Source organism: Myzus persicae, unplaced genomic scaffold, assembly GCF_001856785.1.
Source record: "Myzus persicae strain clone G006 unplaced genomic scaffold, MPER_G0061.0, whole genome shotgun sequence".
Taxonomy (NCBI): domain Eukaryota; kingdom Metazoa; phylum Arthropoda; class Insecta; order Hemiptera; family Aphididae; genus Myzus; species Myzus persicae.
In genome coordinates this window covers 80768-101459 of record NW_019104191.1, presented here as the reverse complement: position 1 = coordinate 101459, position 20692 = coordinate 80768, and the positions used below count along the sequence as shown (strand labels likewise).

Sequence of the window (20692 nt, the reverse complement as noted above, 5' to 3'; positions counted from 1 at the left end):
TAAAGAAAATTCCGTCATACCGACTAGTAAGGAACAGAACAACATCNTATTATTTTAAAATGTGCGTTCAATATTTTTAAAATATAATTATAGAAGTTCAAAAACAAATTATTCGTCAACTGGTTACTTTAAATGCTCGAGTTAAGGAGCAAGGTGAATATCTACACACTATCATGATGATTGTATGCGATGTGCAAGAAAAACAAAAACTTTTAATTCAACCGAATACAGCATTATTGAATAATCATGAGTTTGAAAGTGCTTATAAAATGCTTCCAATACAAAATGAAGATTCATTGAATAGCTTGAAACACATTTTATTATGTGATGATGCTGTATATGATCAAACTGTTAGTATTTGTGAAGTACCTTCTTAATATTAAACCTAATATTGTTACTATATTATCTGTTTCTCTAATATGTTAAAAAGGTAAATATGTTGTCCAAAATTGGCGGATCCAGTTATAAAGAGACTATAAGAAGAATTTTAAGAAAACTGATGACTGATGAATTTGCTAAGTCGTACAGCTATACTGGTCATAAGGGCAATAAAAATGCATTTAATAAAACAGTATTATGTTCTCTACTACTAAGTAAGTTATTATAGCCAGTTAGCAGTTATTGAAATTATTTATTTCATTTAAGTAATTAATTTTAGAAGCAGTGCATTCTTCTTCTTTTAACACCACCACAATCAAAGAGATAGAAACTGTTGCTAGTATTTGGCTCACAAAAGCAAGTGAACGACTTAAAACAACACCAGCTGATTGCTAAGCTTAATAATTATATTCATTTACACTTTTTTAACTAAGCAATGTGTATTAGTTATTTTCATAAATAGTTTTTTTTTTAATGCATTTTTTTGTTAATTTCTTTTTAGAAATTATGACCTGTTATACATATTAATATATATAATATATATATAGTATAAATTTATACTTTACTTATATTTAAAATTGTAATCAGCTTGGCTAGTTATATATTATTATAATGTTATACAATTTTTTTTTAATGTATTTTATTGGTTATGATTTCTTTTTAGAAATTATCACTTGTTATAAATATTCATTTTTAATCACATATATTATAATTTAAATGCAAGATGTGCAAATATTACGTTAAACAATATCTTTATTTTTATTTGTTTTATAAATTATATAAGTAATAATACTTATTTAATATTTATACTTTACTTATATTTAAAATGTTAATCTAGCTTGGCTAGTTATATATTATAATGTTGTACAATTTATTTTTAATGTATTTTATTTGTGATGATTTCTTTTTAGAAATTATCACCTGTTATAAATATTCATTTTTAATCACATATATTATAATTTAAATGCAAGATGTGCAAATATTATGTTAAAAAATATCTTTATTTTCATCTTTTTTTTATAAATTATATGAATAATATATACACTTATATATTAATAATTAATACTTATAATTTAAACCTAGGTATTCCTAATCCTACCTGTTTAAAATATTAATCTATTGCTCGACTAGTTTTCGTTATAAAGTTTTTTTTTAATGTATTTATTTTACTAAAAATTAAAGTTACTGAAATCTAAATAAATACATTGTTTTGAATTTATATAAATATTTAAACGGAAAAAAAATTATAAACACGTTTTTCCTATTGCAAATGGGTAATCTACTTCATAACTAAATATATAATCACGCATTATAATTTAGTACACAATCTATTTATTGTTAACCATATTTTATTAATTTATATATATATAACAATTTTATGTATATATTTTTATATATAAAATATGGTATAACAATTAATATGTATATAAATTAGTAATAACGGTAACTATATAATTATATATATAGCTTCTACCTATATTATTTAATGACTAAGAAATGAATATTAATATCTTATTCTATGCATAATATCACCAGTTATTTTAAGACTTCAATTTTGAATATCCATATAGAATATGCTTTTATTAATCATAATCATTCAATGAATATTCGTTTTGAACTATTGATGTCATATTGCATATTGATAGTATATTCATAGACTGATTATAAGTGGCTCATTTAGCAGCTTTTGGAGGAGATTAGTAGATTGATAGAGGGTTGATAGAAGAATCTAGAATATTATATGATTATTCGATCATAGTCAAATGAATATTCTTTTCACACATTATGAATGTTTTGGTGCTAGTTGGGATATAATCACATTTAATAATTAAAAATTAAAACTTAATTAATTAAAATTGAAAATATCTCATGGCTATAAATAGCGTAAATTTCAGGTAAACTAATTTTTGTAAAAGGTAGTAAAACTTTTACAAATTTTAAACTGAAAAATAATTTGCATATTTTCGGAATTTTGATCAATTTTGTAAAGATTTGAACTTTTGAAACTTTTGAACATTTTCACGACTAGAGTAGTCCCTCTTTGATACGTTACTGAGAAGGGTCGTAATATACCTATGCACCGACCAATTAAGGCAATTCTTTTTAAAAATAATAGTCATAAAAAATAAGTTATAATATAATTGTTAATAGTCTACTTATTTACATTTACATTGATTTAGATTTTAGATTTTCTCTTCTATGGGTACAGTAGAAACTCGGTTAACCGTCACAGTCGGGACGTGGACTATATGATGGTTTATTGAATAGACTGTTAACAGATATTTTACCATAAACGTATTTTTTTTTTTTTATACCGTTAATTATTAAAACGATTTAATCTGTTCTTCTTTATCCCCCATGGTTTATCGTGTTTATTGCATATCTAAAGGGGGCCAGAGCCGTGGGAAGAGGTACTTAGTACAATATTACCTATTCATTACCAATATTCTCGATTCAACCAGACTGCAGAACACTATCTACGCACGCATAAAAAATGGCTGTTTTCTTTCACAGCATCGACGACGCCATAAATGCCGCTTACTACTCGAGATTCTCGAACAAATGGGCGTGGGCATTGTGAACGGCAGTCATGGTGATGACGAAAACCTTCTACACGAGTCGCCGCAGCTTTTCTGTCTGTTATCGCGTGACAGTGATAAGACTTCGAGTGGCTGTCACCTGCAGATCAGCGGCACCGGTCGTGAAAACGTTATGGAGGTGACCAGTAGCCAAAATTGCAAATTTCCATCCGATCGTCATCCCGTTTGCCCCCCCCTCCTTGTTTTTGGGTCTATTGACCGGTGTTTTTTTTTTTAATTCCACAAGTTTATCTCGTTTGAATTTGTTTTCGTTTCTTCATTGTATACGAACATATTTCGTTAATTTTTTGTTCACCTCTATGTATTTCGGACCTTCACACAATATTTAAAAATCGGGTCATAATACTTATTAATTGTGCTCTTGTGCAGACAAAAATATATTGTTTCTTTTTTTCGTATTGTGGAATGTATAAATCTGAAAATTGCCACAGATTTAACGACTTATAAAATCGTTAAAATATGTATTTTTAACGAAAGACTCGAAAGTCGTTTGCATATAGAGCAATTATTAGTCGACAAATGACCGTTGTGTTAAGTCTACACGCCACACGGGTGTTATATTATGTTCTGAGAAATATTTAAACCATTAAACACCGAACGGTAAACGAAAACTTCGAAATAAAGCAAGACACCTACGCCTACGGATACGGCAAAGATAGTTTTACACTTTATAAGTATTGTGTGGAACGTACGAAAATCAATACATTCAAATAATTTGTACAAAATAAAATTCTAAACAATTTTAAATTGCGATTTACATATTATAGTTGTGTGTAGGAAAAAATATATTGTTTGAACCCTTAACCCCTCCCCCCCACCTACCACCGTAGATCCATAACTTATTTGCACACATTTGCCTTTTTTACAATTTACGAACAATAGAAACCTTTTTTCGAGACGATTTAACCACGTATATACCTATATCCGCAAGTACCTCTAAATTTTCCATTTGAGTATTACTGATAATTATACTCACGCAACATTTTACTTCATCGTTTATAAGTAGTAGGACTTTCTGGTCTAATTATATCCCGGTGTCGTGGACTTGCGGATCATAAAAATGCTTTCTGAGCTATTTAATTTAGCACAGCTTCCTACGCAGGCCATTATTCATAATTTGTTCGATTAAAAAAAAATAATTTTAATTGCAATAACAACCTGCGCTTTTACAATTAAGTCGTTAAAATAAACGAAAGTATATGTTTATTATTTATTGGTAGGTCAGGTTGGTGAGCACCCAGCACAGTAATTGGCTTATCATTTGACATTCATATTACTATATAATATGTATAGTGATTTTTCAACATTAAGTTAAGATGATGTGTATAAATTGCCTATCTAACACGCCGTGATAGATATATAGGTGTGCCTATTTTAATTTTAATGATTTGTAGCATACCTAATAGTTATACATACTCCATTAACTATTTCTACACTAACTTATAAGTTACCTACCTATGTATGTCGTATTCATTCAATCTGGCTTAAAGTGTAAAATATTAAGAAAACATCTCCGTAAAACACATTTTAGTTTCCCTTTTTATTAAGCCCCATATGAAAATGTATGGGGAGTTAAGTGCTTTTGTACTTATTAACATCTAATTATAGGAGGCCGAATTCAAAAACCATACCAATTTCGATATTTTTTTCATATTTTTTTGCGTTTTTACTTTTAATGTTTGGTTTTTTATTGATCAAAGGTTATTAATTGGATTATTTTCAGTAATTTTCGTAATTTTCGTTATTATTATTATTAGTTAAATATGATGTATTATATATTATGCATTTTAGTAAAACCTTTTATTTTTAGGGCCAAATTACTCGAATAACCTTGAGATTTACACCAAATTTTCATTTCCTATACCTCATAACATTTTAAAAATATTTTGACTCGTTTTGAACTGTTGAGGTGTGGAAAAAAATAATGTTTCAAATTATCATAAGAAAAATGCATTGGAATGCAATTGGTATTTAAAACTTCAATATAGAATGCACTTATACATTTATAATCTAAGTATGTTCAAAAATCTATCAAGTTGTATTAAGAAGAAAAAAATCATTTTATAACTATTAGTTTTATTCGTTTTCAAAAATGTAAAAGGTGAAAATTATAAAATAATTCATAATGTGTATAAAAAGTTATATTGTATATATAACTCATACTGTGAATTTGTTTTTACAAAGAAAGGAAACAAATTAACTGATGAAAATCACTAATATAAATAATTATTATAACTATGAAAGTATACAACATTTTTTTTTTATACTCCCAATGATTGAAGAACTATTGTAAAAATTAATTTTAAAAAGTATATAATATATAATATAAGTGTAGTAAAATAAAATATTTCACAATGTATTCTTATGGTATAATAAAACTACCTACCAAATAAGGACTTTTAAGAGCTTTTACAATAGGACAAAAAAATGTTGTATACAAAAACCCACACTTTATCGAACTGACACTATAAACAATAAATTAGAGACATTTTTTTAACAGTTACATACAATAAAGAAGACATTTCATAAAATTTAAATCTTAAAGTATTTGTTACTTGTTACTATTTGTGTGTATTTGTATCCAGTCATGTAGTAACACGTCTTTGGGAGATAAACGAGTCTCGGGGTTTACTCTCAATAACTAAACAACAGTAAATCATTTTTTTATTTTATTTATTACATCATTTTTGGATTAAAAAATTATGTGCAAGGATACTTACCCCAGATATGAGATTTCGAGCAAGTGGAGTTACATGTTGCGGAAAAATGTATTGAGCATCGATTATTCTTTCAAACATCTTTCCGTATGTTGGAGCTTCAAAAGGTGGTTTACCTACTAAAATCTCATATAATAAGACACCTACGCTCCACATATCTACTGATTTGTCGTGAGAGTTTCCGCTCATCATTTCTGGTGGTAAATAGTCCAAGGTTCCACACACTGTCCTACGCCTAAAAAATAAAATTACTATCGATTTGTAGAACATAATATTGAAATTAAAATAGGGGGTTATGTTACTTGGAATCTTTTGTATGTATGGACCACCCAAAATCGTTAATTTTCAAGTCACCTCCTTCGGTAAGTACAAGATTCTCTGGTTTTAAATCACGATGTATAACATTTTTATCATGACAATAAATCAGTGCTTCCATTAACTGCTTGATATAAAATGCTGCCCTATTTAACACAATAATAGTAGATGGTAATTTTTAATTTTAATTGCTGACCTCGGTGGTAGGGAGGTGAATTAAATGGGAGTTTGACAGCTTGTAATTTGCACCAAAATGAGCATCCATACTCGGTAATTTTGTCGGTGCCCTTGTTCATCGACGAGGACTAGACTTAGACTTTACAAAATTTGTCGTATAAATATTAAAGCGTAATTATAGTTTTTCATTTATTAACTGTCGTAAAATTCGTGTACAAATAATGTACAATGTATATCTTCATAAACGAGAGGGCGTACCAAATAACTTAGATGTTGAATGTCGTACACGCACAATTTTAATGTCATATAATGTGTATAAATATTTACCTGTCTTCAGAAAAACGTTGATTTTCTTGAGCTTTTAATACATTGTATAGCTTTTTGATTACATATTCTTGGATCATATATACTTTAGCATCATCATGGAAGTATCCAAACAAACGGACAATATTTGGGTGTCTAAAAAAAAAGAATACAGCTAATTTAATTTTTTATTTAATTAATTTGGCGTCTACCTCAAATGAGATTGGATTTCAATTTCTCTTTTAAGCTGAGGTTGCAGGTTTGCTTTCAAAATTTTCGTTTTACACACAACTTTCAAAGCAACAGTAAAACCAGAGCTCTTTTCTGTGGCGAGATATACGTTTCCGAATTTTACTTTTTCAATTTCCTTTCCAATATCAAAATTATCCAAAGTCCATCTCATTCTATTTAAATAAAAAACACTCATCATTATTTAAAATTTAATTGACGTGTTATGTATGTTAAACTTACTCGTCTTTTTTATTTGATAGGCCCATGCTGTTATTATTTTCTTGATCAGTAAGAGGTTTTTTTTATCAAGGCTGGTCTTTTTAGGACCTTGACCGGTTCGACCATTTAGTTAACTTTTGTTGGTATATATTCAGAGGAACCCTGGAAAGAGGGTAATATATTTTTAAAATGTGGATATATTATATAGAATTATTTATGATTCACTCATTATGGCATAATATACGGTTTGTAATTTGTACTACCAAAAAAGAAAAAAGAAAAAAAATTTTAATTACTAATTGAATAATATTTAGAGAAATAATGTACAGTGTTTGAAATTTAAGATTTCGAAAGCTCACGGATAAAAAAATTCTAACAAATGATGATTAACTCAAATCATTAAATATGGGTAGAAATTAGGACAGTAGGTAATTAATACGGTTAAAATGTTTTTGAACAATTTTGTAAAAATAAAAATTATTAGTATAGGTAGTAGGCACTTACTGTTTATGAATAATGCATAGGTAGTAATGAGCAACAATTTTACTTAATATTCTTAAATCGTAATATAAAATATTGTATAATTAATCTAATCTTAAAATATTTTAATGCAAGCAAATATTCTTGTGAACTGATTATCATCGTACTTTTAAATTATCAATATCAATATATTAATATATTATGTAATTAGGTACATTTTAAAAGCCTATAAAAAGAATTGTTAACGAAGGAAAGGAATTTCCAGATTATTTAAATACAGAAATGTTGGAAGTTACTTCTTACCTGATTACCTCTATACGAAAGATGATTACATGCATCAATTAGTAGCTATATCAACAAGCATTTCACCTTGACCTTGGCTAGGGTAATCGGTTATAAAGTCTATATTCAAAAAAGTTGGACAAGAAGTACAGATTCATTTTTCATTTGGCATACAAAAAGTCCGAAAAATAAAAATATGATCTATTACATTTTCATTTATAGTTATATTACTATTATTATTTACTATATGTCAATATATAATATTTGAATTTGATAACTCTATTCCTTATACTTACCTAACGTTTACGTTTATTATACAAACATCGATCATTGCAAATTACAATAACAGTAATGATCATTTTTAAAATGAATTAAGTCAATATAAACATCCGATAACAGTAATAATAATTTAATATAAATTACGTACCATCCATGTCTTATTACAATGTCTGAACGACCTATGCTTTTTAAAAATTCGTCTATTCTTCTAACAACTCATTATTGCACAAATTATTTTTATGCATTTGTTTACCTAATGGTCCACAACTATACCGAACTAATCATTAGAGTATTAAAATTGATTTCATTTTTTAAATTAATATTAGGTCATTATAATATATATTAATATAATAAAGTACCTACATGTAGGCCATGTCTGTGGTCTGTCCAGTGTGCGATTTTGGTGGGCAGAATTTTAGATATGGTCTGGTTGTCTGGCCAGCAACTGCGGTTGGACAGCTGTTGGCCTGGAAACTTGGACAGGTGTTATCGCGGGAAATAAGTTCTGCGGCAGAGATCCGATATTCCGAATAAATGTCTTGCCGAAGAAATACACAATGCGACGAACGACGACGTGTTATACTAATAGCGTAGTAATGTGCCTATACATAGGAAGCAGGAGCGTAATTACGGGGGGAGGGGGGTATATGGGGGATAGATACCCCCATGAGCTGTATTTTTATACTATCGTATACCCACAAATAATTCAGATACAAACTTATAAATTAATAATTATTATTAAACTAAAAAATAAAATAAAATATTTAGTTGTGTTAGTACGGATCATAAATATTTACTCGGTAAACGATGAGCATGATTTAAAAATATATGGTCTGTTAACTGTTTCATTTTAATTCTTATTTATTAATAAACACTTGGGTGCCCTGCCACACCTGTACCTAATTACAGTACCTACTTCCTACACACTACATGCATATTATTATAAATTATAGATGGTAAGTAATCCGATGATGGGTAAAACCACTTCCAAAAATTAAATTTTAGGCAAATTTAAAGAGAGCTCTTCTTTCAAATTTTAAGATACCACGTCACTATCTTAGCTCTAACATAATATTAAACCAAATTAAAAGATAAATTTATATTTATTTTATTTTTTTAGTTATCACTTTATCAGTTTTAAAGTAGGTATTAATTAGTAATTACAACCTCAGTAATTGACCATCAGTTCACAAACAATTTCACCTCTCAGTGCCGGCGTAAATTCTTTTAAATTTGAACTGTCTTTTTTCATGACGGACCAGAATTTATGTACCAGGGATCATATAAGAATAAGAAAATGTGATCATATTTACAGAGCGAGTCACGTATTAAAGCATCGTTCGAATGTCGTCTGAATTTTGTGAGCGACTCGCTTTGTCGCAAGACATGATAATAATGATGTGTTCCGGACAACTGCAGGTCAATAAAAATTTAAAACACAGGAATAAAATATTTCCCTCGTTTTTAAAATAATACGAGCACAAAAAAAGAACAGAATTTTCAAATTTAATATTTGAGATGACTGTAACATAATGTCGACATGAGTTTCAGTGGCACTATCTGCTAGAGCCAAAAATAAATAATAACTGGCAAATGCTGCAACTCTCCAGCACTGCATATAATTTATAACACTTATAACTAAAGACCGACTTTGATTGACATTGCACCTGCAGTGTTTGCACACAAGATGAATCACATCTGATCAAATGTCGTGTAGCATAAAATATCAACCTGAGTTATGTATTTTCTGCATGTTTCGTTTCAGGGCGTAGTTTTTCTTTGTACAAACATATTTTGAGTAATATAAGACATAACTGTAAAGAACCGCCTAATTGTTCGGAAATCTATTTGAATATCGATTTTAATACAAAAATTTATTTTTTTTTGTTCGAGGATTTTTTCGGTGCAGTACTATAGAGGTTGGAGATTTACAATGTAGTTACGATTTTCACAATTAAGCTACATAAATTAATTTTACCCTAGGGCGTGTTGAATGTTGACGCGTTTGATTGTAATAAATATAATACTGTTTCAATTAAAACCCAACTGTAGACAATAAGTAGCATAACAAAGCTGCAAGTGTATTTATGCAAGTCAAGTTCGAGAACAAAAATTGTTTTCTAATTATTTCGGTTTAAATGAATTACCTGATTCGGCAACCAAGTGGTTGCGGTCACCCTCTAAACGGCCCAGCAAAACATGCGCCGGATGAACTTCTCCGTCCGGCTCCATATCGAGCGACGCCGTTTAGGATCTATCGGGTCACTGACCAACTCCAGCTCGTCGCCGTCACCGCCTTCTGTTTCCCGTTCCGGGTGGTCCTGCACCGGTCCAAAAGTATTATCATGTTTATTTGTCGCCGGGGACCATCAACTCTGCGCCGAACTGTCTTCGAATTTGCTCGTCTCCCGGACTCTGGGCGACGTCGCTGGCAGTTCGGGCGCCGACCGCACGGTCGTGCGCGACAACGCGTTATCAACTCCTCTCGTCGAACTCGTAGCACCGTTATCCTGCAGCGACGCGTTGGATCCTGCAGCGCGGCCTCCGGAACGGACGTCTCGAGGTCCGATTGACTGGATGGGTGTCCGTTTCGTGTCGGCACGTCGGAAAGCTCTGCAAAATGCTTGCGGGGCAGCTCGGCCGGAGCGGACGAACGCCGGCGGTAGACTTCGGGGTCTCCTGCTGCTGCTGCCGAGGCTGGCTGATGACAAGTCGTGGTTACCGTTATTACAGAATTTTAGTTATTAATAAAACTAAGTTCTAGTAAAATTAAATCAATTTAAAGTAAAATAAATGTAATAAGTACTAATAACTAGAAAAATGACTGATACACTCAACACGCTTATTATAGGTACTTTACTTTACTTAACTTTACTTTAATGTTCCTATTGTAATATTAAGTGATAACGACATAACTGTGTAACGAGAATAGAACTTATTATGTACTTAAAATGTAAAATATCATGTTGTAAATATTTTCGTTTTTAAAGGCTTAAAACACTGAGATTCAACACTACCTCTCCCAAACATTAGGTTTCTAAATCATTTAAACACTGAACACTATAGGACCGTATTAGCACATGGGTCTAGGGCCTACGGTAGTGTTAATCTGGGCCTGCAGGGATGGAAAATCCGTGGCACGGCGAAAGATTTTGTGGGCACTCGAAAATCTTTACTGTTATATTATGTACAACAGGTATGTATTCACTTTATTAAGAGTTACTAATTATAAACCAAATATCAACGAATTGGCATCAAGTGTTCGACAACAAAAATCACATCAAAGGAAAATAATTAGGTAACAAAGCAATATTATTACAATCAGTATGTATACCAAAACGTCCTAAACTAACCTTTTTATACTAATACATTAATTATACAATCAAATTATGATGCAAAAAAAAAAAAGGTAATTTTGGGCACGCAGTGTTCAAAAGGTTTGCCATATGCCATCACTGACCTATACCGATGCCGGATTCAGGGGAGGGGCACAGGGGCACGTCCCCCCCATCTCTATCGATTTTCGGATTTTCTAACGACAATTTTTTTTATGTAACTACAAGTCATAGACTTATTAAGTATATCTTTATTATTTAGTTAATAGGTCTATGCTACGAGTATCATATAAATGAAAAATTCAGTAAATAAGAATAATACTACAATACTACCTAGTACCTACTATTATACAATCATAAATTGCATTTAAACTGATAAAATGAGTTACAGCTTGGTGTCTCGTCGATACCTATGTATAATCATTTAAGCCCGGTGGCCGGTGCACACTTGCGTAGTTGCGTTAAATTTATATGTGCCCCCCCTCTCTATCTAAATATCCGAGATCCACCCCTGACCTATACGTGTTCTGTAGTTTGTATGAGAGCCTCGTCATGTTAGAGGCTTAGAGCCTTAGTTTCTGTGGACAGCAGTGTCTGTAGTCTGTAGTTCTGTACCAAACAAATTACCTAATCAAGTGAGTTGTAAACACGGACGTATATACGTCCGTGGCTGTAAATATTCGTGGTAACTGTTAAGGCTTATCATTTATATTCCGTAGACGATAACGAGTCGCCCTACTGTGATAGTGTGGTACTTATGATTTATCATTGTAGCAAACTTTCAAAGCAAACTGTTCGTGATCCGTAATTTCAAACGGTTCTTGGTTTCAATTTCTCGGACGGGTTTTTTTTTTAACTCACCGCACATTCCGAACGATTGACGCACCATGGCGGATTACAGAGAGTTCGACTTCCCGGCCGAACTGTGCTGTTCACCCAGTCCGCTGATCGCCATCGCCGGCCTGGATACGGTCAACAACGCCATCCACAGGACCATTTGGGATGCTTTCCACAGCCCCGTTGGCCGCGACAGCCGAGCCGTGTTGAATTTCTTTCACCTCACGTCCGAGTACAAGTTTCCCACTTTGAGCGAAAAGGTATGCAATATACTAGCTGTCCAACCCGTCGTTGCCTAACCAGCCGTACTGAGTACATTACATCAGGTTCTCTCCAACTTACCACATCATTTGTTTTTAGCGCGTAATGCCTTACGTTTCAAAAGGCATACTGAAAAGAAATTGGCTCGAAAAACATATTCGTTACGATCCTGCCGTTGTTGTCATTTTTTACGACTGTGATTGGGACGACGAATCGTGGAATGAAAAAATCAGCGAATGTTCATCCAGAGTGCAATCAATTAGGTTGTTGTTTAATATTATATTATTAGACTTTTAGTTTTGTGGTTGATAACTCAGGATTTTCAGTCAAATTGTGGTGATGTTTTTCATATTACAATTATTAACAACATATCATCTAAGAGAAAGTAAATTTACAGATAGGAACTTGAATTGTCAATTATTTTAAGAAGCTGTTATTGTGTATTTAATAAATAAAATATAAATAATTATGTTTTACATGAAATTCATAGATTGTCTCTGGAAGGAAGGAAATCAAGAATTGTTGTGGTTTTGATACAAAAATTAATGCCTGCAGTTGATGATAATATTACTACTGAGAGAGCTGCATCACTGTGTGACGCTTGTACTTTGAATCCAAAAGCTTTATTTATACTTCCAGTAGTAGACAATATCCATGGCTATGCTATAAGGTAACATCTTTAATATACTTGTGCACCTAATTGTATTATCATTTAATTATTATAAAACATAGGCTGGAAAATGCGTTCTACGATCTGGCTCAGAATTATTACCAACAACAAATCAGAGCTGTGAAGTCTAAACTAGAAAATTTAAGCAAAACCAGTCATCAATATTTAATTGTTCGTTATTCATTCAAAATAGGATTTTATAATGAGCTTAGGCAAGACCATCATAACGCTCATAAGTGAGTGTACTATTATAATTTGAATTTCTAACATTTTAATTTGTTATGTCGAATGTTCGCATTTAGGCACTATCATCAGTGTTATATGTCTTTATTAGAAATACTCACTTTTGACACAAACATCTATGAAGTAAAAGTTGTTGCCGCGTACATTGTATATAAAATAAGCAGACTGTTGTTTGCAATGAAGAGGGCACGAGATGCATTGACTCAGTTCAATTCTCATGTAAATGTATTTAAATCGATGATTGGACCTCCAGAATTGATGTTTGAACACTATTCTTGGCTGTCAAAACAGTAAGTTATCATGTACACTTTCCAAGCAAGATGAAATAATTTTTTTTTTTAGATTTTCAATGTTTGCATCATTATTTGATGAAACAACAGCTGAAAGTTCCACAGCCACTCAAGCATTAAATCCTGGATTTTTCTTTAAAGAAGCTGCTGACTATGCAAAAAAGAGAAAAACTAGTGCTTATGATATTTGTCAGGTATTATGACTATAAAAAAATTGTCAATATTTATAATTACTAATTTAAATATATAATATAGTATAATTATTTATTTAAAAAAAATAATTTTATAAATTATACACAATATTTAGTTTAAAAAAAATGGCTATTGTGTTATCTAGGATGCAAATGTTTACCCATCTAGCGATCCATTAAACGGATGGAATAATATAGAATTTTATGGTCAAAGGCCATGGCGAGTAATGAAAACTCTCAGCAACTTAGATTTTAACACTATTGAAGCAGATGGTGTCCAAGCTTTAAAATTTTATGAAAACACCAAGGTTGATCATTCAGTATGTAGTTGAATCAGCTAAATAACCATTTATCTTCATCTTATTATTTAGAACTATTCAATTTTTTTTTTTAGAAAGCAATCATCAGTTTCTTAGGTAACGCAATGAAACAGTTCAAACACTACAAATGTCCTAGGATGAGAAATTTGTTAGGTATTTTTCTTACAAACGTATGTTAATTATTTTTTCATTTAAATGTTATTTTCTCATTTGATTTCAGCTGTACAGATGGCTGACGAATATTACAACGCAAAGGATTATAGCAAAGCTCTTACGTAAGTACTCTGATCAATACAATCCTAAGCTGAATAAACTTATTACCGTTTTACACAAATATGAAATCAGTTTATGGAGCCACATGTTATGGGATTACCGAGACGAAGGCTGGGAAGCAATTGCCCATGAACTAGTAAACAAATGTCTAAAATGCGCATATTTAACAGCAAATGTACAGAATTATGTAGAATTAAATCTAGAAGCCCTAAAGTATTATAAAAATACCGATATTCAAAAAGCTTTAAATAATATTGGTTCAATCATACAAGTGAATATAATGTTGCAATAAATTATTATTTAACCTTAAAATAGCGATGTATATTTAAACAAAATATTATGGTTTTTAGAGAAAAATTCCAGAACCCGAAAAATCACTTAATGAATATGAGAAAAATGTATCAATGGAAGAGTGGCAAAAATGTGACTCTTTGCGATCAAGGTCTACATTAGAAATTGATATGTCAGTTACAAATTCTACAGTCGATACCAAAGTCATTTTGAAAGATGTTTCTTGTGATGGCATTGAAATTGATATCTTTATAAAGTATTTTATTAACATAAAAATAGTTTTAAATCTGTAATACTGTAATTTAAATACATTTTAAACTTCTTTAGGGCTAATTTTCCTATACTGGTGCAATTTTCAAAACTTATAGTTTGTGTTACCTGCATTGACAATACATATGATGTTGAGGTCTGCACAGATAGCAGTAAACTTATCTATGGAGAATCAAAAACTCATACTTATACTTGCAAATTTATGCCCTCACCAAATGACGTTGGAAAAGAAATCACCGTAAGTACTACTATTCAGTAATTGTAGAAAATAGTATTTTGTATATGATGACTCAAGCAATAGAATATAAAAATCAGTTTCATTTATAGTTGTTGGGCAAGGACTGACAAATTTAATTTACTTCAACTGGTTGTCAGAGAGGAACTTTTAAGTCCTGACTCCTGTGTAAAGAAGAAAGACTAACACAATTTTTAATGATGTATAATATTGTATTTATATAATTTCGAGTAGGATAATCCAAAAATTATTAATATCACCAAATCTGAAAAACTATTTTAGTTATAGTTGAACCAAAAGTTTAATTTTTGATGCAAATGAAGCATAAAGTTTAAAATTGACTTTTTTTCATCCAGCAGACAAGTTTTTTTCTGCTCACTCCCATAATGTTCTGTTCTATGAAACACATTGGAGAATCATCGAAAAACATCAAGAACAGCTCGTTATAGATTATTGTACTGACAATCTACTCAATAGTCGTAACAAAACATAATTGCCATTGCAGCAGTAGTATCCATAAAAGACAAAAAAGAGTTTGTTGTTTGTGCTAGAAATCAATTTCAGTCTTGGACAAAATGCAGCCCGCGGCTGAAATATCTCACTACTCACCCATTTTACACAATATACTTTTTGAATACATAAATTTTTTTTCTTTTAGATATTATTTCTGCTTAAGAAAAATGTCTCTAAAGCTATGAATACAGCTATTGAATTAAATAATTATTCAGCTATTTAAATAGAAATATAAACTGCTGTTGAATAAACGTTTTGCATGAAATTATTAATCATTTTTTTTTTTTAGGTTAATTCTATTAAACTACAACTGGGAAATGAACCTGATTTTCCAATAGTTTTAAAATTCTATAGTTCTATAAAAAAAACTAAAAATTTTGAAAGAGAAATGAATAACTTCAGGTATTATATCAGTATTAATAATAAATCATGAAAGTGATGTTACAAAAGCTGATTTTTAATGTCAAATCTAACTTTCAAATAATTAAAGATAACATGGTAGATGAATAATGTTATATTCACCTTTATATTCAATTTTTTTTTTCATTTTTATCATTCTTTGTCAACAAATTTAGATTTTTGATTTTGTAACCATACTATTGGGCGTTTGATTCTGTTTAGATATTTGCAATTTTCAGTTTTTTTTTATAACAACCAAACTCAGAGTGTAAACTTATAATTTGTAACTACACTAATAAGTATCAATAATTTATTTTTAATTGTCAGTTATTACTTATCACTGTTTATTTGAAATATTTTAACCATTTTCATCCTTGTTTAAGTTTGTCTAAGACCTCCGGTGATGAATTTGAACGAATCAAACAGGTTACATCAACAACAATAAAACCGAGAAGTTCTAGACTAGGCATGGAAATTAAACACAAAAATCCCGCACTGTTATTGGAATGGTATCAAGTTTCTGTATGTTTAACAAATTTAGAAGATCGCCCTGTTAGTGATGTCTGTTTAAATTTGTCACTCAATCGTAACAATAATGAAAAGGTTGAACACACAAGTAAGTATACAATAATAAACATGGAAGAATATTATTTTTTTGCACATTATCATTTATCAACAATTTACAGTTGAAGTATGTGAAGATCCAGATAAAAATATATTACCGCTGCCAGTAGATTTTAAATTAGATAGCATGTTTGTTGGAGACCAGAAAACTCAATCTTTCTATGTTCGGTTTTCAAGTTTAGACACTCGTTACTTTCAGCTTATGGTCAGTATTAATTTTTATTTTGTTATTGTATTTTAAACCATTTATTAACAAATTTATATGACAAAGCTAAAAAAAGAAGTTATCAAAATTTTTAAATTGGAAAAAAATCCTCAATTTTTTATAAGTATGCAATATTGTGTATGTGCAAGTATAGAAATGTGCATGTATTAATTACTCAATTATATTTATGAATACTTTCAATTTTCAGTAAATTACTCAACAGTAAAAAATTAAAAAATTAGGTAAGGTTAAATAAGTAGAATAAATAGAATATGAGTCATATTGATAATTTTGAATTTTATTTTTTCTGGTCTTCTAACAAGTTTTATTTTTTAATGCACAATTTTAAATTTTTTTTGATATTTATAAAAGTGTCATCATTTTTTGTAAAACAAAGATTCTTGGAAGAATTTAATTTTGGTTACTTAAAATAAAAAATATCATGTGTACAAGGTGATGTATTTCATAAGACACTAGTGTACAACGTTCAATAGATCACTCTGTATTAGTAAATTTTCATTAAATAATTCATAATTCTATAAACAAATTATATTTAAATAATAAACATAAGACCTGGTACATTTTTCTTGATAGTTAGAACTTATTACTATTAACTACTGATATTATTTTACTTGAAAAGTTGAAAATATTTATAAATGTTTTTTTTAACGGGTAATACACTAATACCCATACTCAGATGATTAACATTTCATTATAATATGAAACCTCTCGAGAAATGGATGTCCACTTATCAAATTTTTTTTTGGTTGGACGTTTATAATTAAAGTTTATTTATAATAATTGTCCAACCTAAATTTATTAAACTTGCTGCCATTATGGTTACCTATGAATAAAATCTATAGAATATGATAAAACGAGTTGTGAATGCACTGTTTCAGCCATTATTACATTTAATTTGTATGCTAACTATGAGATAATATTTAGTTTCAAAAGGAAAGTATGTGGATGTTATATGAAGTTCATAGGTTAATAAATTGAAAATTACAAGTAATGTCTTTATCCATACAATTTTAATTGAACTCACTGTTATTCCATATAATAACTATTACCAATCAATTCAACAACATAGTTCTACCAATATTTATTATGTTATGATGGTTGTTATTTCAGATAAGCTATTCGATAGAAGATAACAACAGAACCAAGATTGCTTGTGTAAAAGATGTTGAAATTGTTATCGATGTGAGCATTGTATTTGACATATCAGTTAATTATATGTCTTCCAGATTTGAACCTGTATCCAAGGTGTATGTTGGTGAACCATTAATAGTGATGCCAAATATAAAGTGTCTTTCCCCTTGGCCAATACTTATAGAGAATACATCTTTTCAATTGGTAAATGTTATAGATAAATGTTTTTATTTAAATACAATATAGAACTCTTAATTTGATATTTCAGGCTAAACATGTTACTATTTCAACTGGTGGTTACCAATCTGTTCTAAATGGTGTAGTATTAGAATCTGATGAATGTGCTTCTGAAGTAATATGTGTAACACCCTCCGAGTTAAGTGAAAATATTTTAGGGTGTTTCACTATAAATTGGAAAAGGTAATAATAAATATTTGAATGTCAACTCATTTGTAACCTTTTACAACTTATTAAGTATGTAATATGAATTCTAACTTATTGCATTTTTATGTTTCAGAACTAATGTAGAAAGTGAATGTAAAAGTGGATATTCAAGTTTAGAGTTACCTAAAATTATAGTTGAAAAATCAACATTCCTGGTCAGTTATTTTATACTATTGCTATGTACTATGTATTATTTTGATTTTAAAATAAAATGTTGGATGGATAAAATTTGTTTTTAGGTGGACATGAAATTACCAGCTCATGGATGGTTACATACACCAATGAGTGTTGTATACTTTTTACATAATAACTCTGAATCACTACTTACGTTAGATGTATCAATGGAAGCCAACGAAGCATTTATGATGGCTGGGCATAAAGATGTATGTGTATATATAAAAAAAACATAATATCATTGTTATACATAATTGTATATAATTTTAGTTGAACGTCACAGTTTTGCCTGAGAGCACTTACAAGTTGCACTATAATCTTTATCCTCTAGTTGTCGGGGTGTCAACATTACCAAAAATGCACATTGGCTGTACTTCTGAACCTAATGATTTCAAACACGTTTTAAATGACATTCTAGTTAGATCTTTACAAACACAAATATATATTATGGTAAGCAATATTATTACGTTTTAAATTGTTAATAAATCATATCAATACAAAATACATTTTTTATATGGTTCTTTGTTAAATGTAAATTATTTGGACTTATAATTTTCAGCCCAAACACTTACCAATACATACAAAAGAAGTTTCAAAATAAAATAAAAGGTACTTTTTATAGCTAGTTTTTTTTTTTGTTGTTCATTTTGGTTGATAGCCATTTTTATCCATACAAACATACTATTGTATATTTATTTAATTTTTAATTTTATGTTATTGTGTTATTAATTAAAATGTGTTACCTACTCGTAAGTTATAGCACTGTTCAATATGTATTTATTTATTTATTTGTCTTAAGTTATGATGATTGTTTATAATGTAATATATAACAATTAAAATAATACAAACATTTTTAAAAATTGTATTCGAGAACTAATGTTGAATACCAAAAAACATACATAACTATCTTGTATTTTATTATATTCCAGTCTATATTTATTACTTAAATCATTATGGAAAACCTATCAATATCTTTATAATATGTTCTATTTACTGTAGAAATATGATTGTATACCTACTTATTCTATTACACATAATAAAAATGATAACGAAGACCATAAAAAAAATATATACATAAATCACACATAAGTACACAAAACATTAAAAATGTGTAAGCAAAAGTACATTAATCAAATAACCAATATGCAAGGTAGATATTTAATAATAGGTATTATGGGCAAGAAAGCAATATAAAATGAACTACACTAGAAGAAAAGTCCATGTGAATAGCAAATTTGTGATTTTTTTTAACTTTGGATAAAGATAAACTGATGATACGGAAGGTCAATCTGTATTTCACTTGTGTGTTATTTACAGTAACCTGTGATATTTTTATAATTATTTTACCTCATGATTGAAAATTATATAATAGTACTTTCTTAGATGTAAATTCCTAATAACTAGGTCTGGATATTTATGCACTTAAAACTTCTGTAGTAGGTATGCATGAATTTATGCACTAAAAAAATTACGAAATATGCAATCAATGCTAAAAACGGGAGGCAATAAATTTATAATATTTTAATCACCTCGGTTTTATAACACTTTATTGGTGCCTGAATTAACATGTTATGGTGTACATGCCATACAGTGATATTGTTCTTAGTTTTCGTGCATACACTGTATAATTGTTATGTTACTCAAACATTTAAGAATACAACGTGCATCGTAGATTCTTATTGTTTTAATTATATTTTTATCATTATTATACCATATAATTATTGTTGATATTTAATAATATAATCTCATTAATGAAAATTATTGTTCATCCATCTTGAATCATGCGAATTATGTCTGAAAAATAAATATTTTTATTAAAAGACACCTTGTAAAATGGTACGAATACGAAATGGAGTATGTAGGAATGCGGTCACCTACCTGATCAGAGAATTTTGATATGTGGTAATCTTCCGGGAGCGAACTTCACAGACATCATCTCAGACTCTAGAAAACATGTTACTATAAAATAAAATAAAACGCCACG

General features: G+C 29.6%; 3 protein-coding genes across 3 annotated transcripts; 2 read left to right on the top strand and 1 right to left on the bottom strand.

The window, feature by feature from the left end:
- The first annotated feature begins 97 nt into the window (after positions 1 to 97).
- LOC111039799 lies at positions 98 to 774 on the top strand. The gene is made up of 3 exons (XM_022323433.1): positions 98 to 350; positions 431 to 593; positions 659 to 774. The coding sequence occupies exons 1-3, from the start codon at positions 174 to 176 to the stop codon at positions 772 to 774; spliced, it is 456 nt and encodes a 151-aa protein (XP_022179125.1). The 5' UTR covers positions 98 to 173.
- Positions 775 to 5307: 4533 nt separating this feature from the next.
- Positions 5308 to 6987, bottom strand: LOC111039808 (aurora kinase-like). The gene is made up of 5 exons (XM_022323445.1): positions 6962 to 6987; positions 6703 to 6894; positions 6515 to 6646; positions 5998 to 6156; positions 5308 to 5930 (listed from the first exon to the last, which is right to left on the bottom strand). The coding sequence occupies exons 1-5, from the start codon at positions 6985 to 6987 to the stop codon at positions 5660 to 5662; spliced, it is 780 nt and encodes a 259-aa protein (XP_022179137.1). The 3' UTR covers positions 5308 to 5659.
- A 5216-nt stretch (positions 6988 to 12203) lies between these two features.
- Positions 12204 to 19461, top strand: LOC111039807 (trafficking protein particle complex subunit 11). The gene is made up of 21 exons (XM_022323443.1): positions 12204 to 12413; positions 12514 to 12677; positions 12905 to 13084; positions 13147 to 13320; positions 13387 to 13617; positions 13670 to 13811; positions 13955 to 14128; positions 14203 to 14281; positions 14349 to 14403; positions 14474 to 14672; positions 14752 to 14948; positions 15020 to 15200; positions 16000 to 16112; positions 16493 to 16725; positions 16796 to 16938; positions 18070 to 18294; positions 18359 to 18510; positions 18608 to 18689; positions 18774 to 18917; positions 18979 to 19158; positions 19268 to 19461. The coding sequence occupies exons 1-21, from the start codon at positions 12204 to 12206 to the stop codon at positions 19307 to 19309; spliced, it is 3300 nt and encodes a 1099-aa protein (XP_022179135.1). The 3' UTR covers positions 19310 to 19461.
- The last annotated feature ends 1231 nt before the right edge of the window (positions 19462 to 20692 follow it).